This window comes from Emydura macquarii, unplaced genomic scaffold (genome assembly GCF_026122565.2).
Source record: "Emydura macquarii macquarii isolate MOO-44397 ecotype Brisbane River unplaced genomic scaffold, CSIRO-AGI_Emac_v2 contig_1477, whole genome shotgun sequence".
NCBI classification, from domain to species: Eukaryota; Metazoa; Chordata; order Testudines; family Chelidae; genus Emydura; species Emydura macquarii.
The window spans coordinates 26,215,661-26,231,510 of NW_027131614.1; the positions used below are offsets into that span (position 1 = coordinate 26,215,661).

At 41.4% G+C, this 15,850-nt stretch overlaps 1 protein-coding gene across 1 annotated transcript in view; it reads left to right on the forward strand.

Moving 5' to 3' along the window:
* Window positions 1-15,850, forward strand: part of CCDC178 (coiled-coil domain containing 178) — a 320,921-nt gene that overhangs the window by 43,535 nt on the left and 261,536 nt on the right. The window contains exon 5 of the mRNA XM_067553881.1: window positions 8,609-8,805. Coding sequence (XP_067409982.1) covers window positions 8,609-8,805 — 197 coding nt within the window. The remainder of the gene's footprint in view (window positions 1-8,608; window positions 8,806-15,850) is intronic.

Below are 15,850 nucleotides of genomic sequence, written 5' to 3' on the forward strand. Positions count from 1 at the left end.
GGGAGTAGATTCTCAAATCCGGGAAAATCCCTACCAATTAAGACTGGGTAGGGAAGCCTTGGGACAACCCCTGCTGTCACCCGGGTGGTTTTCCCCTGGATCTCGACCTGTACTGGGATCGAGGGGTAGAAATTTATCGTTCCATGTACGCAGGTTACCCCTGTATGTTTGGCCCGGGTCAGTTGGTCTCGCCCCACCAATTTTCCAGAGACCAACGTGACCGCACTCCCAGAATCTACCAGGGCCATGGTTGCAATACCGTTCATCTTTACTGGCCTCACATATCCGTGGGGAGCCATAACAACCCCTACCGAGCTGATGAGACCACAGCATTCCCCATGACCTCCTAGGTTGCACTGCATGGGCTCCTCCCAGTTGGGGCACTGGGCTGCTATGTGACCCAGTTCCCCGCATTCATAGCACCGGTACTTTAGGCTAGCGGCCCCCCTCTGCCTTGGGCTGTTTGGTCGGGCCCCGCAACCCTCACCCCCCGAGCTCCCAGGTCTGTTCCTGTCCTTGGGCTGTTCCCCAGAGTCCTGGTGCCTGGTCCTGGTTCCCCTGGGGCTCCCGATAGTCTGGGGAACGGGTTTGGGGGTCGGCTTCTGTGCCCGCCATGTCTTCTCCCGGGCGATCGGGGACAGTTCACGGGCCGCCAGCTGCCTCTCCACCAAGGCGACCAACTCGTCGTAGGTAGAGAGATCATTCTGTCCAACCCAGGCTCGGAGGTCTGACGGTAACCCCCGCATATATCGGTCCATCACCAGGAGCTCCAACATCCTGTCAGTGCTGAGGGCCTCTGGACGCAGCCACTTCCGGGTTAGGTGGATTAAGTCGAACACCTGTGACCGTGGGGCTCTGTCCTCCCTGTACCTCCACTCATGAAACCTCTGAGCTCGTACTGCTACCGTCACTCCAGACCTGGCCAGGATTTCAGCCTTCAGATGGGGGTAGTCTGCAGCAGCTTCTGCTGCCATATCATAATAGGCCTTCTGGGCCTCTCCTCCCAGGAAAGGGGCAAGGATACTGGCCCATTGATCTCGGGGCCAGGCCTCCCATATGGCTGTTCTTTCAAACGCCAGGAGGTATGCTTCTACATCGTCCTCCTGGGTCATTTTTTGTAGATAGCGGCTGGCCCGTACAGTCCGCGTCCCATCTTGGCTACCGCCTTTCCCCACCAGGACCCTCAATTGGCCTACCACCACCTGGAGTAGGGCTCGGTCCTGGGCAGCCTGGTTCATCAGCAGGCGGTTGGTCTCTTGCTGTAAGCGTACGGCTTCCTGCTGGGCAGCTGCCTGGACCCGAGTAACTTCCTGCTGGGCGGCTGTGGCTTGTACCAGGGCTTTGACCACTTCCTCCATCTTGGGAGGGGGAGGGGGTTTAGGACCGTCCTGGGTTAAGTCCACTGCGTGATATAAATCCCACTTCTGACACCACATGTGGCAGATAGCCGAGTACACCCTAGTGGGCCTCATGCTTCCATTGCTTGTAGTGGGTCAGGGCGTCTCCAGCCACTCCAGTTTCCCCAAGGAGGGGGTAGGGACCCGGGCCCACCCACTCCTCCAGGTCCCAGCCCAGGGGCCCTGTGAGAAGCAGCTATGTGCTGCTGGCACCGTGTTCCCAGCTGCAAACTCTCTTCCCCTGGGCTAATTTTCCCCCTCCTTCTGGCTTCTTGAGCCTGGTACCTTCTTCCAGCCTGCTCTTCCACAGAATCTCTGAACTCCGGTCTTGTTCCTCCTCGCAATTAGTACTCCTACACACAGCACAGCACAGCACTCCTGCTTCTCCCAGCTTGTGCCCTGTCTGTTTGGGTCAGAGGGTTTTTATGGAGCACCTGGCTGGTCCCTAATTAGCCCCAGCTGCTCCTAATTGCCCCCTAACGACTCTCAGCTAAACTGCAGGGAACAGAGCCCGGAGCATTCTGAGGCTTACATATCTCCCTTCAATCACTTTTCTAGAGCCTTCTGCCTTCGCTATATCACACCGGACACATGGAAACTCCATTTGAGCCGCTCACCACATGCTCTCTACCTCATCTATCTATGAAGGTTGCCTTACTCATCATCATCATGTCTGCTAGACGGGTGGGAAAACTGGGTGCCCTAATGGCACACCCTCCATACACAACTTTCTTTAAAGTTACTTTAAAACAATGTCCTAAATTCCTACCCAAGATCGTCTCCCCATTTCACTTAAACGAACCTATCCACTTACCTGCGTTTTTTTTCCAAAACTGCATGCAGACAAAAGAGAGACAGCACGCCACACCTTGGACGTCTGAAGAGCATTAGCCTTCTACATTGAAAGAGCAAAAACCTTTAGAAAATCAGCTAAACTATTCGTTTCTATAACAGAATGATCAAAAGGGGAAGCCATTTCAAAACAGAGACTATCTAAATGAATATCAGGATGCATCGACTTTTGTTACCAAAAACGTCAATTACAAGCCCCAGGGGAGAGCCACACACACTCTACGAGAGCAACATCCATAGCCTTTCTGAACAATGTCCCCACTATGGAAATTTGCAAAGCAGCCACTTGCATGTCTGCCCACACTTTCACAAAGAACTACATTATAGAGAAACAGTCATCTTCAGATGTCTTTCATGACATGTCTATCAACCATCATGAGCGAAAATCTGAAGTCCCTTTCCTCTGCTGAGGGGCACTGCTCAATAGTTACCTAGAATGGAGCACCCACAGGGACACGCCTCAAAAAAGAAAAGGTTACTCACTTTGTGCAGTAACTGAGGTTCTTCGAGATGGTTGTCCCCATGAGTGGTCCATTACCCTCCCACCTCCCCTCTGCTTTGGAGTTTATACAGCTGATGCTCTGTGGTAGAGAAGATACAAGGGACGGTTGGTCGCACAGCTCTATGTAACCACTTGAGGCGGTGCGAGACTGTGACAGCTCATGTGCAACCCAGTCAGGCACTGCTACCATAAATCTCCGACTTACAGGCAGAGGGTGCATGGACACCTAAAGTGGAGCACCCACAGGGACAGCCATCTCAAAGAACCTCAGCTATTGCATAAGGTGAATAACTTTCTCCTCTGAGATGGAAGAGCTTCCCCATGCAAATCAATAGGGTATTAATTCAAAGATTCAATGTTCTGGGATGCCCACCAATGCCATCCAAACAGAGGATTCTGACAGGAAGAGAAGAATGCACTGGTCCCCGGTCAGCCCCCCAAATGGATACATACTGACTGGCTGCTGGGTTAAGTATCGGGGGGGGAGGGGGGGGTCTTTCTGCTGCCGCCTTGCTTTTCAGGTGGGGAAAAGGGAAATCTTCTACTTCCCTATTCCCAAAAAGAGTGAGACCTCTGCTGCTGCTCTCAGGCAAGAAAAGGGGCCCCTGCATCGATCTGCCTGGGTGGGTGGTCCCTGCCACCACCACTTCAAGTGGAAGCTAAGGCACAGTGTCTTGCCAACCAATTATCTGCTACCAAAGGCTTGAACAACTGTTGTGACTATTGAAATCAATACAACAGGACCCCTAAAGGTCAGGGGATTTATAACTGTTGGCTTTTTAGCTATGAAGACATCCTTGCAAACAGTTTATTCTCTTTTAAAATAGATCATAAGCCAATTAATTCAGTACTTAAACTGAACCCTGCTCAGTTATTCATCCTACCTATACCTCTGAAGGGTCTCAGATATTATTAGAAAGTATAAAGCCTGGTCTACACTGGAGAGTTTTGATGACTTTTGTCGACAAAAGAATCCTGGTGCACACACTGCAACCACCCTTTTGTCGACAAAACTGCCCTGTTTTGTCGACAAAATTAAACCATCTTGACAAAAGGCGTAGGGCTTTTGTCGGCAGAGGTAGGGCAACACAGTGTCAGTATAGAAACTGTGTCCCCTTAGAATCCTGGAGGGGCTGTCATACTTGTCAATTTCACTGCTGTCCTAAAGCAGTGAAATTGACAAGTAAGGGGGGCAGGAAGACTGGAACCGGGAAGTGGAAGTGGAAGTGGTCCTGGTGAGGATGTACTCCATTGACCCAAGGATAGCAGTGTGGACATCAGCCACCATTAGGTGTCTGAAAGTCGACATATCTTGCATTGACAAATTTATGTAGTGTAGACCTAGCCTTAGATAGAAGCACATCATTTTCAAAATCTCACAATGCTAGAATGATACATGGTCTTAATTTTATTTTTCATATATATTTTCTTGTATAGTAGCAATGGTTTCTATCATTTTGATGTTGTGTTCTTTTTTTGGAATATATTGTTTGTTTTAAACTTAGGTATTCGCTGTGTGGTTTGTTGTGGCTAAGAACAAAAGCAGTAGAATTTAACTTATTCATTTAAGCAAAGTTCACTCCAGCAAGCATCCTACTCAGTTCTGTATTTATCCAGCCTCCTCTACTTCATAATTGGAAGTGCTGTATGGGCAAATAGTACTTAGTTTGTTTTCAAGTGGATGCAGACATGTATTCCACTGAGGTGTGTGCAAGTAGCTCACCAGCGCTGGAGACTTATGCTTAGCAGTCCCCATAAAATGGTGGCACTCGTGGCTGTGGCCCCATCCCCTGGCTATATGAAATGCATAGCTCTGACCTCCCTCACTGCTTGTGGCTGGAGGAGTTCTGTGTGGTTGTAGTCTCACACCCCCACATTCAGTCTTAGTCTAATTTCTTGTACACAGTTAGTTGGTTAGTATTAGTTAGCAGTCAGTAGATAGTGTACCCCGGTGATGGCCTCACTGGGATTTAAACATTGTCCTTCGTGTGAGGGTGATCCCCAACCACATGTGATGCTTGCTTTATTTTGGCAAGGCCCACCTCCTTAAGGAGCATTGTTAGTTCTGTAAAAAAGCACTCAGGTGGCACAGAACCTTCACCTCTAGCAGCACCTGCTAGAACAGACCTTGGGACCTGATCTGGTACCAAGGCCCTCCTTGGGTTGAAGATCGCCCTCAGGTTCGGAGAGTGATGCCACCTTTGTTCCATGGCAGGTGCCTTATGGAAAAGATGGAGAAGCCGTTCTCCATTGTTGGCACAGAGGAAGAGATCTCATAAGACAATTGGTACCACTCCAGGTTATAGGATGACTCCTCTGCCTCCCTCAGGAAAAGTGCAAACTGACACAATACTGGTTCCGGCATGTGGGATGGCATGAGTACCTCTGACTCTTCCCTGGTACAGAATTGGAAGGGCAGAAACCCTGTACCATCCATTCTGGTTCTAGCCTCCGGGTGTCGATTAAGTACAACATTGATGAGGGAGATGCCGGTACCAATTGTGTCCATGTCATCAGTGTACAGTGGAGCCGTAGATCTGCTCTGCCTTCTGGTCCTGACCTCACCATTCATCCAGGGCTTTCCCAGGGCTACGTCACCTGTAGCCCTTCCGATGGAGTGAACCACTGAACCGTTATGTCTGTTGTCACTGCTCCCTGTCATGTTCTCGGTGTGCCTTGGTCCGTTGTACTCAACTGACAGAGGCTTCCATCCAGGATATCTTTGGAGTATCTGTTACATCTTCAGAAATTGGGCATTACACTCAGTTTGCTGAGAATGCATTTGGTTGCAATATCAGTGTTCCATCCCCTGGTTCAAGGGAAGTCTTTTTTTCCCAATGCCATGGTGATGAGATTTCTGAAGAGGATTCTTTGCTTATATCCTCCGGTCCAAGAACTGGTTCCCTTGTGGGACCTAAACACAGTTCTGGTGGCTCTGATGGATCCTCTGTTCGAGCCCCTTTCATCCTGTCCGCTGCCCCTCCTACCCACTTCAGCAAGAAGAGTTCCAGGCCCTAATGGCTGAGCCACCTTACACTCAGTTCTCCGAGGACAAGACCACATCCAAAGTTTTTATCGAAGATGGTCTGTTTCATCCGAATCCGGCAGTGTGTTTACCTGTGCTTTTTCCTAAGCTGCACTCATCCCCAGAAGAACAGTGCTCCATCCTCTGGATGTCAGCGGTTTCTAACCTTTTACCTGGACTGGACTAAACCATTTTGTGTTTCATCATGTCTGTTCGTGTCATATGTGGATTACATGAAGGGGCAAACAGTCTCTGCACAGACTTTCTCTAGATGGATAGCATCTTGTATCAAGGCTGCATATGAGAGAGCTTCAGCTACGCCCTCTCACTGAATATGGGCTCACTCCACAAGAGTGCAAGCAACATCGATAGCATTACTCAGTGACATTTCCATACTAGACATTTGCAGGATGGCCATGTGGTTGTACATACATGTTTACAGACTATTATGCCATTGCCACATTTTCCAGAGCAGATGAAGGCCTCAGAAGTTCAGTTCTGCAATCCCTGTTTCAGTAGACTCTAAGCACTGCCTCCAGATTGTGGTATTGCTTGTGAGTCACCTAAATGGACTACATGTTTGCATCTACTCAAAGAAGAATAAACTGTTACTTACTGTAAGTGTGGTTCTTTGAGATGTGTTATAGACATGTATTTCGTGACCCACTCTCCATCCCCTCTGTACTGGAGTCTCCTCTCATGGGCTTTCAGTACAAGGGAACTGAAGGGAGTTGGGGTGGCACCATCTTATATAGCCAGGGGATTGGCCACAGCAATGAGGCAGCATGAGCACTGCTCCCGTACTGGTATTGCTAGGCATAAGTCTCTGGGTCCAGTGTGCTGGGCATGCACAAACTTAAGTGGAATACACAGTCTACATCACATCTTGAAGACCACAGTTACAGTAAGTAACAGTTTTTTTGGAAACACGTGTGTGAAGTCAGATTTTAAACATTCCAGAATATCTTTTTCAAAGGTTGAAAACTTTCATGATGTGAATGTGGATATGTACCCTAAAAGCTGTGGATCGTTACTAAACAATGGAGAACTATATATTGTATGAGATAAACTTTCAAAGCAGTGAATAGATGGGAGGTGTGCAACTATAAAATTCCTTCATACAACTAGAAATGCAGAAGTTGTTCTTGCCATGGAATTGCCATGGACATTTTTTAAAAATGGAACATGTTAATTTCTGTCCTAAAAAGTAATATTTATTTGACAGGGTCTGTTTAATATGTAGCATGCCATTTTGAATGACAAAATTGTTACTGACAGTTGACTGTACATATAGGATTTCAAATACGGACAGCACAAAATATACTGAAGATGTCTGGTTACCGAACTCCTCTAAGTTGGATGTTAAAGACATTGGGATGTATTGTGAAGGTAAAGCCGTTTCCAGGTTTTCATTCTGAATGACAGAAGTTTACTAGTACATTTGTTTTCCCTTGTGTAAAATAATTTTTAAAGTTGTAACCGTGATTGCAATATATCTAATATATGTGCATTTTTAAAATGTAAATATCTTCCTGATTTATACAAGGTGGAGAGCTAAAACACAATAGCATACTAAGCACTGTTAAATTATAGAGTCATAAATTGCTCTGTTTATGCTGAGACAACTTGCATTTCTGTGTTTTAATCTCAAGTCTATTTTAGGTATTTAGGGTATGAACCAGCCAAAAATAGCTTATGTGGCTGCTGAAAATTCTAGAAACCTTTTTTGGTTGGCATTGTTACAATAATAGTAATAATAATACAATGCATTCATGCAGTTCCCTTGACAAAAAGGCTGAAGCTGTTTTACAATTCAGATGATTAAAAACAATATCCAGCACATACTTTTTAAAGTTTGATTTAAAAATAAAACAAATTTGACTTTCCATTTATCAAAAGGAAGCCAATTACATAACTTGTCAATCAATACTAGGGGTCAGAGATGGAATCCTGGCTCCAGTGGCAAAACTCCCATTGACTTCAATAAGGCAAGGATTTCACCCCAGATTTTAAGTAATTGCTTCTCTTTCTGTGCTTCCAATTTTTTGACTTTTTTTAACCTGTTCTTTGTCTGCTGCACACAATAGTCTGGTCTTCTGAGGGCTATAATACTTTGGTTGAAGTCTAGTGGTTGGGCTTAGTGTGGAGATGTCTGGGTGGCGTGTAGTGGCCTGTGTTATATAGGAAGTCAAACGAGATGATCTGGTAGTCCCTTCCAGCCTTAAATTGTAGGTGCAGAATGGAAGGCCCAGCTGAAGCCCTAAAGACTGTAGTTTAAAACATGTTAATATTTCATGTAAGCCAGTAAATCAGAACAGCAGACCTTGACCTCAAAGATTCTTTTATAGAAATAATTTATCCTTAGTGCTCGAAGCAGTCTCTGTAGAAGCTTTTCACAGAGTGGAATTTAGACTAAGTCTAAATACTGATCGTAAATAGTGATATTGAGATCCCATTGAGTTTTATCAGAGTCACACATGTTTTAATAAGGTACTTTCTCAGCAAGAAAAAGTACATTAAAGAGAACTGAAAGAATTTTGCAGTTGTACTCTTATCTGGATGTTATCCCCATAAGTACAGGAGAGATTATTATGTCAGCTGTTTTACTATTCGTTTACTATACTCTGTATTTGAAATAAAGTGAGGGAAGATACTATTGAAAGTACAAGTTTTGTGTTGCAAATAATTGTGTATACTCTGGTATATGTGAGTAGGACAATGTTATGTTGAGAATTTAACTGAAGTGTGTGTGTGTGTATGTATAAACTTATATAAGAAATATATTTATATACGGTTTTATATATCACTTTTTAAAATGTATTTTAAAGACAGCAGGACTTTAACCTTAAAGCAGGAAACAGGAGCTGTGTTATCAGAGGTCACTGAGCTGATTAAGCGGCTAGAAGCTGAACATAAAGAGGCTGAAGAAGCTTTGAAGCAGGAAAAACAGCGAAAGAAAAAGCTTGTAATGAAAATTGATTGCATGTCAATTTGGAGGCTTCAGCAACTCCCTGTAGCTGTACAGAAAGGTATTGTGATTAAAACTAACAGTTTTCGTTAAGTTGTAATCAGTCTATTCTGAGGGGAGAATAATCAAGTTCAGTTAGACTGGCGTCACATTAGCTCTGCTAGCACTGCAGTAAACTATTGACTTACTGTTAGGAATTTGGTTTTCTTAAACAATTATACAGAAAAAATTTAACGTATAATGGAACAATTAAGCATTTGTTTAGGAAATAACATAAGAGTGAACAAAACAGTCTGCAAATATCTCAACAGCATAAACGTTGGGAAGGGGAAGGAATTATTCAGCGTGATGCAGGAATGTGAATTAGGAGCAAAAACATAAAATTAGACTAAACATAAGTAAAAATGTTTTTAGGAATAACTAAAATGTAGAAGTTCTTGGATAAAGCACTTATTAATATGTAGTAGGAGCTGTTCTGCATATTATAGGAGGTTGGAATAGATGATTTTGGTCTGTGGTACTCAGATATCTAAAAGGTGGTGGTAGGTTCAGGATGGTGTACTGAGAAACCTGTTGCTATTCCTCTTTGTCTTTGCTGTAAACAACACCCACCATAATCAACAAAACAGTATTGCAATATTTATTGTTAATTATACTCAAAATTCTCTGTTTACATTTATTTTATGAATTAAAGGTGAACCATTTTTATGCATTGTGGTACCTTTGGTAGTAACATCCTTTTAACCATGAGTTTCAAACAAGAGTTTGAAAGAAAACTATTTTAGAATAAGAATAAAAAGGTACAAGTATGCACTGTTTTCAGAGAAAATAAGTTGTGTATAAAGCCTAATCTTAAACCAAAACTGTTAATTTTGTAGTAGACGTTTCTTTAGGTTGTTTTTTTTTCTTCAAGTTGTTTTTCTGATTTGAAACTGATTACTATTCCTACAACTATTTGGGATGAGTTTTAATACAATTAAGTTTAATTCTTTATTTTGCCTGATTGTGGCAGTAATATATTAAACTTTAAAAAAAAAAAAAAAAGTTGTTTGCTGCTAATTTACCTACTATCTGGTGGTTTTTTGCCTTTCCTAACCTATTATTGATAATCAGTCTGAATTTTAATTGTTGTTAGTCACTGACTGATATTGGCTTTGGAAACAAGAGACCCTGTGTTCAAGGCTTATCTACTTCCAAAGAGTACCTTTGTCCTTCTGAAGGGCAATTTGTCATGCAAGCAAAAAATTATGGTACTTTTACAAACATACTTTGAGGGAAGAGGGGTTTTTTGGGTAGTAGGGCATCAAGCTCATGGTTCATTTACAGAGAGGTCTGAAAGTACTTTAGGGAGAAATTTCTGCTACAACTGAAACACCACTTTTTCAAGAAAGAATTGCAAGAATGGAGGGGCTGATAATTATGAATTTTAATTCTTCAACACAGTGATTCAGGGTTATAGCTACTAAAAAGGGTTACCTTCTCAGTCAGCAGCTGCAGAGATACTTTAAATCATATTCGTGCATTGCCATATGATCATATTAATTTCAGTATACTCTTCTGCACTCTGATTAGGAATATGAAATATTTGGAACATGGAATAAAATTAACACATTTTCAATTTTGTTAATAGATACAGTGATATAATTTTTTAAAAATCTGCATGGTGGTCTAATGTGAGAAAACTCTGAAACTCTACTCCCTTGAGTTACATCACCAAAGTCAGCTCGTGCAATTCTTTCCTTCTATTAACTTGTATTGTCCTTGTCATTGTTCTGGTAGCACTATTTATTCAAATGCAAAAACTATGCTAAAGTGGAGTCAAGGTGGAGAGTACATATCTGTAACTTCAGGTAAAAAACATTAAAGGGATATTGTAATTATCTCAAAAGCATTACTAACACAGGAATTTCAGAGTTAAAGTGTAGCAAGGTCCCTCTGAACAATGTGTCAGACCCTGCACCTTCCTAAGTTTCCCTTCTGTTTCAGTCATTTACTGCTTCCCAGCACTTCTGGCTCCCCGCACTGTCAGGTCACTGCAGTGACCTAACCGCTGACTAAGCCCAGAAAGTCCACCCCTTTCACAGTATAAATCAAGAGTCTCTAGTTCAAAAGGAATAATTTTGGGAAGTGCTATGGTCTGTGTTACACAGGAAGTCAGACTAGATGATCACGATTCCCTCTTGCCTTGGAATCTTTGAATTCTGGGCTGTACTCTCTTCATTTGTCCTCCCTTTGCAGGAATCACTGCACATTTAAAGGGCCATCTTACTCTGTGATGTAAGTCTACACTTAAAAGAAATGCAAATATATTGAGGTATGGAAATGCACAGTTAAGGCACTTAAACAACTTTAATTCTGCCTCTAGTGGTGTCATGATATAATGGTATAATTAAGGCATTTTAATGTTTGTTGTCCTAGACTAGATGAAATTGATTTTTTTAAAGATACATCAAGTTTTTTCCATATATTTTCCCCTTCATGGTGTCACACAATGCAGAGTTAAGATGCTTTCAATTGACTTCAGCTATCAGGTCAGTATTTCTCACAGGAATCCTGCTCTCAGCAGAATCCAAATATTGTTTGACTTTCTTAAGGCCTTCTCTGAAGTCTTCTACAGTAGGGACATTTTCTAAACTTTTTCCCCAGTTGATAAAATGTGTTCACTTCCATCAGTTTGGTAACACTGGATATTCTATTCTAGTGAGGGCACCAGTTATTACCAGCGTCTTTGTAATAACATATTGTATTGGCTTGTTTCTGAGCAGGGTTAAATGATATGATGTTAATAACACCTGCAATGGCCTGTGACCACATCACGGGCTTTTCCTCAGGAAAGTGATGTCAAATTAACTAAAGATGTGAATTTAAATTAAGTGAATTAATTTAAACCAAACTAATGCCACTTTATTTGTGAATGAGAGCATCCACACTGGGGTTTAATGTACTTTAAGTAATGCACTTCACTTTTACACCTTTAATTTATTTGACTTAAATTTCCTGGGTATCTCTATGTAGATGTGTCCAAAGGCTAGCACTGTTTCCAATATTGTTGCATCTGAACTAGCATTAGCGTTGTGAGGAAATGTTACAACATGTCTTAACTGTAAGACAAAGCCCTCATGGCTACTACATTTTGTCAGGTGTTTTAGTTTTGTGAATTAGGGAGATCCATGTCACCTTTCTTTTTTATGCACTTTATTTATCTATCCTTTATTTGTATTATTGTCCTGTGGCCCCCATGACCATAGTATGTGAATGGCTCATAATGTCTAATGTATTTATCTTCATAGTATCTTTGTGAGATAGGCCCTATTATTTTCATTTTACAAATGGGGCTCTGAGGCTCAGTAACACTAAGAGACTTGCTCAAGGCCACACAGGAAGTCTGTGGCAGAGCAGAAAATTAAACCTTTGGTTTCCCAAATCATAGCCTCTCACCATAACCATTGAACAATCTTTCATATGCTGTGGTTGATTCTAATGGTCAAAGTGTCCAACAAATTGGGTTGATTAATTTTATCACAGAGTCTTAGAAGACAGAAAAGAAGAACATAAGAATGGCCATACTAGGTCAGACCAATAGTCCATCTAGCCCAGTATCCTGTCTTCTGACAATGTCCAGTGCCAGATGCTTCAGAGGGAATGAACAGAACAGGTCAATTATTGAGTCATCCTTCCCCTGTTGTCCAATCCCCGTGTGATGCTGTGTATAAGAAAGGTGATCATTTATATCCCTTTTTATTACCACTGTTACGAAATTTTCATAAATCTGATATATAGTATGTCAAGTAAAGTATCAATGGAAAAGTTATGATTTGCTAAGTGTGATTATCCTGTTTCTATGCATGTATTATCTTTGTATCTAAAGTTATGAATATTGGCTATGTACTTGTAACTTAAACATGTGTTGTATTCTGGGGTAACACACCCTCACAGATAGATTTACATCAGGGCTAGACAGCTATATGTTGATGGCCCATTAAGGACACTTTGCTCACAATGGGCCATTGAAGAAATTCATCCTGCCCAGTAAGCATCTCCTGTGGACACCTCAGAAAAAACATGGGCAATGGCTGCCCTGTGAGTCAGCGAAGCATGTAAAGTCATGTGATAAGGACATGTGACCCTGGACTCCATCTTGGGCCAGTAACTTTTCATGAACGTTGGCTGTGGGCTTTGTTTGGGACTGTAAATTTCCATGCATGTGGCAAAGAATATGAAAGACACCAGAGACTATTCCATGTTGCCTCTTTCCTGCTCTAATTCTCTGAACTGTGGTGATGCAAATAAAAAGGAGCATTTTGAGCTATGGACTGAGGACCTTCCAATCTTTTGAAAGTTCCCAGAGAGACTTTTGCAAGCCAGCAATCTATTCTATCATTACTGTGAACCTGATATGAGGACTTTGCAATCATTTGTGTGTATATGATCTGTTAATCGTTTATAACTCTCTTCTTTCCTTTTATTAATAATATTTAATGACTTTACTAAGGATTGACTGACAGCGTGATATTTGGGTGAGATCTGAGATTCATATTGACCTGGGGATAAGTGCCCGATCCTTTGGGGTTGGTAGAACCTAACTAAGGCGAAATGAGTTTTCAGTTACCCCTCACTATATTAAACCTGTTTGTCTTGATGGGAGCCAAAATCTGGAAAGCCTAAAGGGAGTGTGTTAGGCATCTTGTTAACCAGTGTGGTACAACAGAAGTTATTTTGCTACTGCTTTGGTTAATCTAATTATAGAATAAACCATCAAGTGAGATGAAACAGTGGTGCTCAAAACAAGTGTCATTTTTTGCACAGTTCCAGAAACACTGCAACAGGACTATGACTTCAGTTTTTACTCACAAGTTAATTTCAACACTTTAAGTGGTCAAAGCTATCAAACGACAATGTATTAAAAGATTTGTATTGTTTTTCATGGGCAGGTTTTTTTTCAGCAATGATAAAGCTATTTAGTATGTGGCAAAAATAACAGATATCAAACATTTTTCAACCTACTAACATGAAAAATAGTTTTATATATTTTCAATTGAAATTTGGTGACCAGATTAGTCACATTAGAGATTGTGCACCAGTAACAGTAGATTGTGTGCTCATGGTTTGTACTGCATCGTGTGTAAATGTAGAAGTATGTGAATTCCTAATGTAATGCTTCTTCCTTTGCAAGCTTTTGTGCATGCAGTATTAGCCTTTGAAATAGTTTAGAAACTAGCTTTTAAATTCAATGATGCTTATGCACAGGTTAATGGTAGTGTTAAAGATGACAATACACAGCTGCATATTGGGCTTCAGTCAAAGTGCTCACTAAACAAAAATTTCAATTTTGCTACTAACATATAGATCTAATTTATATATAATATAGCCCAAGCCTGTATACTTTTGCTAGATGAAAACTGGTGGAAGTGGTGTAGTGCTAATTCTAACCATATGTTTTGGGAATTTTACCTCTACAAAGAAGTTACAGTATATGAAAAGATGGAGGATACAAACCCCTTAAAGCTTACATCAAAGAGAAAAAGACTCCACAAACTTTGAAAAATATGTTATTTGTCAAGAAAATCAAAAGAATGCAAAATTGTCAAAAGCCACCAGTGCTAGAGAGAATTCTGTGATGTTGGCAGCTGAAACCAGGAGAGAAGAATTATATTGGCAGCTCCTGGATGAGTTTTGGGAAGTTTAGAAGATGTGCCAGCAATACTCTATCACTAGAGTTGCTTTCAGAAATACACAAGCAAGTCGAATTTGGCACGTGTCAGAGTTGTATTGAACTCAGGAAAGAAAACAGACTCTGAATCTGATCAGAGAGCATCATGTTCTCCCTCTTTTATAGCCATCAAATCAATCATGTCCTCCAGTGATTGGTCCTGCTGCATTGTTTGCTTGAGAAAAACACACAAGAAAGAAGTTTCATAAAATAGAAACATTTGAGAGAGCAACTAATCAAAGAGAGACAGCAGTTCAAAGACATTTTGTGCAAAATATCGGTGGAAGACTTGATTGCCAAGGATGCAGTTTATCTCTCAGCATGTTTTTCTTCCTCTTAAAGCAAAATCATTTAGTTACACTGCAACAACACAGTCATCTTATGACATTGCATTTTATCAGGTGATTGAAGGGATAGACAATAATCTTTTGTACAACAAGAAGGCTCTTGTCCTGTCCAAAATGCTACAAAGGTATAAAGCCTTATTTCCCTCAGATGTAGAAACTGGAAACTATTCCAGTAGCAAAATACAGGCAAAATTAGAATTACACTATGGTTCTGCAATTTCATTCCATGAATAGGGCAAATCTACAATTGTTCTGTGCAGCATAATAATATTAATGATACTGTCCAAGCTGTTTTGTGGATGTTCTTCTGGCCAGTGAGTCTGATAAACAGCTTTCAAATGAATTAGTGGTTTTGCATAATGCCACTTCAGTTCTTGGCTCAGAAAAAGATGAAATGAAAGCCTCAGATTATTATCCAAAGCCAAGTGATTGTACTTTACAAAGCTCAGCTACATTTATACCCCAGTTGGTGCAGAAGTTTGTCCTTTGGTTGCTAGAGACATATAATTCAACCAGTAATGAATATCATCCTTCAGAAGACGTTCAAAGAAGGTGTGTCTCAGTTACAGCGTGCATAATATTTAACAGTTCCAATGTTATCACATCACTTCACATAAGCCTTTCTGTACAGCTCCACCATGAGTTTGGGTCTCTGTTTAATTGAAATACTGTGACACAGTATACCCCAAAGCAGCACACTGTAAACCCCATATTCATCATTTCTGTATGGTTGTATTAATTCATATTAAGCATGCCATATTAGATAGCCAATGAAAGGTCATACTCTGCTAATACCCATTGTGCTGTCAAAATATTATAAATTATAAGATTTTAAATTATAAGATTTTTTGCTATTATTACAATATGTTATAAGCTTGCTAATAACAGCAGAGGAGGCACCCCTATCCAGGAGAGGGCTATCAGCCAATAAAGGATTTGTAAACAAAGGATTTACAACACAATGACAGTTGTACAAGACTATGCAGTAGAAATTGCTCAACTGTGTGACTCACTTGCACAGGAAGGATTGAGGAATCTTGTGGCTCAGC